Raw genomic sequence first — 5,985 nt, forward strand, 5'->3', positions numbered from 1 at the left:
ACTTAAGAATGTGAATTTTGCAAAGTCTTAAAAAACACTTCCGCTTGCACGCAGACGCACGGGTCTTGATAGTCACTTTGCACATGCAGTCGTAGACGCATCTCCTAGTTACCTCGATCGACGCGAAGACACTATGGCCCGTGGTCAGGTCGCGCTTCCTCTGGTCCGTAGATGCCCGGAGATCAAAAGGTCAAAGCACACCCGAGGAGGAAAAGGGAAAAGTGACACACACCGCAAGTATTGTGAGTGAAGCAGTCAGGCTCCCTGACTGACACCGAGAGCGGTTGGGCGTGGGTTGCATTCGGAGGGCGACCACCCTTGTCTCACTCGTCCCCGTTGCGACCTGCGACAGAAACCAGTGTGGTACGGCAGCCCGGTCCGGTCCAGGGCGCGCGCGCGCGGACGCCCCGGCGCCCACGCTACAGCGGGCGGATGCAGCCACCCGTTGCCTTGCCGTGCCGTGCCGGCGCCGTCCGGTCTCGCGGGACCGCGTGGTCGATCGGACAGACGGACTCCTCGTGGGCCACTTGCCGCGGCCGGATCCAGCCAGCATAGCAGTCTGCGCATAACGGCATGAGCACTCTGCCAGTGCCACCCGCTGCTGCTGCTACCGCCAACCATCCTTCTCTCTTCCACTATCAGGATGGCACTGTTTACGGCTCTGGTTAACCAGGTCGTGGAACAGGGCCCCTACGTACTAAACTTCTACTAATCGCCACGCTTCCAACTTGTGTGGTCAGGAGCCGTCGATTGGGAATGCAGCAGCAGCAGCAGCAGCAGCCTGAGATGGTCACACATGATTACAACAACTCACAAATGCTCTTTACTGTTCATCAAGTATCTATCTGTAACAACAATCTCCTGTGAAGAGAACCAACTCTCCGGCCTCTAGGCAACAACAAATTAGGTTACACAAACCCGGAGTTTCTCTCAGCCTCGTCCATTTCGGCAGAAGAAGAAGAAAGGGCGTGCGTGCAGAGGCCGCAGAACCAACTATGAAACAGAAACAGATCAAAGGGCATACAGACTACACATCTTGTGCAAACACAAAACGAAGGACGTGAGGAACAGGCGATGACCGGGGGGACAGACTTTACATACAGAGGCAGGGAGGCGGCCGTCAGCGTCAGAAGGGGCTGAAGGGCTCCGGGAGCGGCTCGAACCGGTGGTCGAACAGGGGGCTCTGGTCGGGCTTGTCGTCGTCGAACCCGCCGTGCAGCCAGCTCGTGTTCCTCACGTCCTCCCCCCGCAGCAGCATTGCCTCGTACCGCGAGCTGCCGTAGATGTCCAGCTCGCTCAGGGACGTCTCCTTGGTCCCGAAGCTTCCCCGGTCCGGCGAGTCGGTCGAGCTGCCGCCGTTGCGGGACACAGCTCCGTACGAGTCCCCTGAGAAGAAGTGCCCGTTGGTGCTGCCGTTGTCGGCGTAGTGCGGGTGGTCACCGTTCAAGGTGGGATGCCCTGGGTCAGACATTCGGACCGGACGGACCTTGCCGGCGCTCGAGCGGATGCTGTGGGGGAACAGGGATGCGCCACGGATGCCACCCAGGTTCTGCCGAATGTCCTATCAAAAGGAAGTACACTGGTGTAATTAGCTTCTTCTCAACAGAATAAAACAAGCAAAGGCATGAAATAGATCTAACAAGGAGCCAGTCAAGAACATTTTTTGAGTTTCACTTTACTTGACAGGATATTCAAATGCAAAATGCAGTTTACCAACTCTGGTTTATCTGGAATGTTGGTATTACATGATTTTGGTACACACCACATGCTTAATGCAGTTTCACAGCAATGCTCATGTGTATTTTTCAATTTTACATCACTAAAAGATGATTAATTTTGCATCACTAAAAGATGAATTTGCTACTCAGATGTGAAATAATCCAACTTTACAACTCCGGTCTGTATTCTGGACCATACGACTAATTCACTTGCAGTGATGACTTTTTCACCTTGAAAATGAAAATATACTGGTCTTGTAATGTTGCATAAAGAAGCGCAGATATGACTACTTCACCACTGTAACTTAAACGCTAAAAAAAATTTGACAGATGCTAAGATGTGAAGAATGTTTTTTTAAGGAACTCAGTCAGTAACAAAACCGTAATGCAACAGAAACTAAGACACAGGATGTTATTTATTATGATGTGAATACAACAAGAAACATACCATGTGCTTGATCGCCATGTCAAGTGAATTCTTTGAAATTGTCCTCCCAAATCCATTATCGCCTGCAACTGCACCAGCCCGTGCAGTTCTAGTAGCTTGGCTGTCAACAACGGACCTTTCAGACTGCCTATTTTGGTGTCCATTTGAGCGAGAAGGCGCCTTCGATGGTGGATCAGAAAACTTATTACGACTTGCAGCAGGCACGGAGAGCTTTTTCGCAGGAGCCGAGGCAGCTAACTGTTCAGCATGTGGGTTTGATCTTATTCCTGAAGCCATTCCCGGGCGTGATCTACCAGCAGATAGTGGTCGCTCAGGTAGCTTTGTCCTCAGGTTTGGTGGCGTTTCATTTGGGAAATCAGGGATATCAAGTGGCCGCACTGGAGCTCGGGGCCGTGGACTTGGGGAGCTTGGACGAGATGATGGAGCCGATGAAGGGGTATCATGTGGCCGCACTGGAGCTCGAGGTCGTGGACCTGGGGAGCTTGGACGAGATGATGGAGCCGAGGAAGGAATGTCATGTGTGCGCACTGGAGCTCGGGGTCGTGGACCTGGGGAACTTGGGCGTGATGATGGAGCCGATGACGGTGCTGAACTTCGGACACTGCTAGCTGCAGGTCGGTTCATAGATGTGGTCAAGCTATTGCTACTAGAAGTCCGTCCAAAAGAAGGCGAACGGCCCATAGCTGGGGCCGATGAACGCACTGCAGGCTGACGTGTAGGTGTCGATGATCGTGAGGTGGAGCGACTCACTGAAGGAACTGTGCCAGAAGACAATGAGGTGGAATGGCTTGTCCCATGACCATTACTTGAGGAAGCACCTGCGCGGCTCGTCGCAGGAATTATACCTATGGATGGACTTGGGCGGCTCATTGCAGGAATAGACCCTGAAGATGAATTCAACATAATTCGAGAGCGAGAATTTGGAGTCGATGGCCTTGAACTTTGGGTGGCTGTGGTCCTGCCAGCAGCTGCGTCAGTTGTAGAGTTGGATGTTGTTTGATGAGTTTTCACAGGAGTAGACGGGCGAGTTTTGGATGGTGTAGATGGACGAGCTTTAACAGGAGTAGATGACCTTGCTGGAACTGGACGTGAAGCTGGCACCAATTGTTTTGGCACAGCAATGGTGCTGCTTCGCCTACTTGGGGTTGTAGGTCTTGAACTGACAGATGAAATACTTGCATTGAGAACTGATGTCCTGTTATTGCTTGACATGAGAGTTGATTGGATAGAAGGGCGGGTTACAGAGTTACTTCTTGCTGGTCTGGTGGGAACTGCAGAATGTCCATTCTCTGTTTGAGACACCGAAAGCTGCACACAATGCTTATTGCCATTAGAAAACTATGGTTATAATTGACAGAATTTAGATGAGAAAATAATCCATTCCAAGAAACCAGGCAATTCAAAAGAGTGTGTCTATACTAGATAACAATTGTTTGCCACACATGCATGTCTTCAGAAGATACATTCAATCCTGTTCTCTGATTTTAAATACGAGCAATGCAACATAGAAAAATTAGGCGAGGCCGGTCACCAAACTACCGAATTCCATTTGTACAGAACATAGTTCCTAGAATTTAATGAGATCATTTGCACAGAAAAACATATCCTGGACTAGTTTGCAAACGAAAATCTTGAAGCAGTGGCATATTTATTATGATTATTTTCCACACAGATAGCACATTTTACGTACCCTTGATGCTCTTGTAGTTGAGGAAGATCTAGTGAGGGTGCGCTTAGGTAATATATTTGAGGATGGTATTTTCTGAGCAACCTCCAGAGCAGGAACACGGGGCGTCCCAGGCGGAGTAAGAAGCCTGAGGAGTGCAACACAAAACACGTTACATATACATAAGAGTGGAAATACATGCTGACATGCATTAACAAGAGAAAACAAATAAGTACACCCTCTGTTCACTAATGTAGGACATTGTGGTAGTTTAAATTGAACTGCCAAAACGTCCTTCATTAATGAACAGAGGTATTACTGAATAGCACAATGCAATGACAGAAAACAAACCAATGATCATTCTTTGCTACTAAAGCTCACAAATGTGCACATATGATTATGTGGGAGAAGCACTAAAATGATATTCTCTTCATTTGCAGAATATCATGTTAATGCCTCCAAATTGACCTGGTCAGCTCATAAAGGTATTAGGTATACATTCCGTTCCACCCACCGTGTTTATTTGTTTGTTTCTATGGTCTACAAATTGAGTATGTATGTACTGAAGCCAAATAATGAGATCCCCCAAACTTGGCCTTTTAAGTTTCGCTTTGCTCCGCACTTGCCTTTAACAAGGATTACATACATCCAACATCCACCACAGCTACTACTGAAGCAGACGGCCTACAAATGAAAATCCGAAGTATTTTTGGTACCCTCTCTGCGGAACAGAACACACATGGCACCCCCAATATCAGCTTACTCAGGCCAGAGAGTACAGAGTTAACATCCTAACCGGTACAAATCGACCAAAAATACAAAGAATTGAAGCTAGTGCAGAAAAATGTCTAACATCCTTCGTAAGCACGCTGCATTAATCATTTAATTCCAGCTTTTAAGAGCACACACAGACGGATGATTCACTCGCCCAAAAACCCGGGAAATTAAATAAGAAAAGGATTCGTGCGAGTGACGCTCACCAGTCGTAGTCGTTCTTGCCGATCTCGGCGTCCAGCAGGTCCTCCATCTCAGACCACCCGCCCCGTAAAAGGGCTCACCGGAGCACTGGCCAACCCGATGCCGCCGCCGCGCCGCCGGGGACGGGCCCGCCGGGTCGGATCTGGATCGGGAAGCTTCGATTGGAGCCCCTGGCTTCCCCCCCTGCGAGCGAGGCTGGAGCCAATGCCGGTCCTCTCTCCTCGCTCCTGTGCGTGTGGTGTGCTCGCTGGTCGAGTGGTGGCTCTCGTGTGTGGCGTGGGTGCGGCTCTGTCGCTTTTCCCCTCGAGAGAGGAGGATGTGCGATGCGATGAGATGAGCTGTGCGGGACGGGATCGCGGGGAGGAGATGGTGGGGGCCGGAGGGAAGGGGGAGTGCGTGAGCGTGAGCGTGAGCTCTCCCTCTGCTGCTGCGTCTGGGGCTCTGCGCTGGGAAAGCTTTGTTTTGTTTAGCCGTAAAGGTTTCGCCACCCTCCTCCGACGATGGTGCGTTGGGGCCCGGCGGGAGGCTCGCGGGGCTGCGGCGCGCTGTCAACGACGCATCGCACTTGCGGTTGCGGGGAGTAAATAAAGCTGATGTTATAGCGGAAATTGCTTATGGGTCCCCTGATTTATTTACTTTTTGAAGAAAAAAATTCGAAATTCACGTTTTTTATATGTTCCAATAAATAGAGACATGTTTTATTTTTATTTTTGCGATCAAAATAGAGACATATATAGGGATGTATAGTGCATTGATGTAAAGTTTCATGATGAAATATGTTTTGGTGTGAGCTACACACACAAAATCTTGCATTTCTAGCACATGCACTATGCATCATAGTATATGACTTTGCCTTTTTTTTACAGATAAAATTGTATTTCATCATAAAAAATTACAGTAATGCGGTAGACATCCATATGTATGTGTAATTGTTTTTTTATAAATGTAACTTCAACAAAATAAGTGACTTTTCATTACTATTTTTGAAAATTTTGGGTTTCATGGACTCGGGGAGCCAAAATCCTCACTAGTGTGACATCAACAGAATTAACGCCAATACTATATTTTATTACTTATGATATGCACCTTCATTTTTCGCCATATTGTGCCTTTAGTGTGTGGAGGTGTCCCAAGGGTTGTTAGTTTCGTCTGCTCCATCAACCTATGCAAGGTGT

At 48.7% G+C, this 5,985-nt stretch overlaps 1 protein-coding gene across 1 annotated transcript; it reads right to left on the reverse strand.

Annotated features, from left to right (window-relative positions):
• Positions 1-800: 800 nt before the first annotated feature.
• Positions 801-5,254, reverse strand: LOC119348701 (mucin-5AC-like). The gene is made up of 4 exons (XM_037616674.1): positions 4,813-5,254; positions 3,857-3,980; positions 2,167-3,474; positions 801-1,561 (listed from the first exon to the last, which is right to left on the reverse strand). The coding sequence occupies exons 1-4, from the start codon at positions 4,857-4,859 to the stop codon at positions 1,127-1,129; spliced, it is 1,914 nt and encodes a 637-aa protein (XP_037472571.1). The 5' UTR covers positions 4,860-5,254; the 3' UTR covers positions 801-1,126.
• Between the last annotated feature and the right edge of the window lie 731 nt (positions 5,255-5,985).

Source organism: Triticum dicoccoides, chromosome 1B, assembly GCF_002162155.2.
Source record: "Triticum dicoccoides isolate Atlit2015 ecotype Zavitan chromosome 1B, WEW_v2.0, whole genome shotgun sequence".
Lineage (NCBI taxonomy): Eukaryota > Viridiplantae > Streptophyta > Magnoliopsida > Poales > Poaceae > Triticum > Triticum dicoccoides.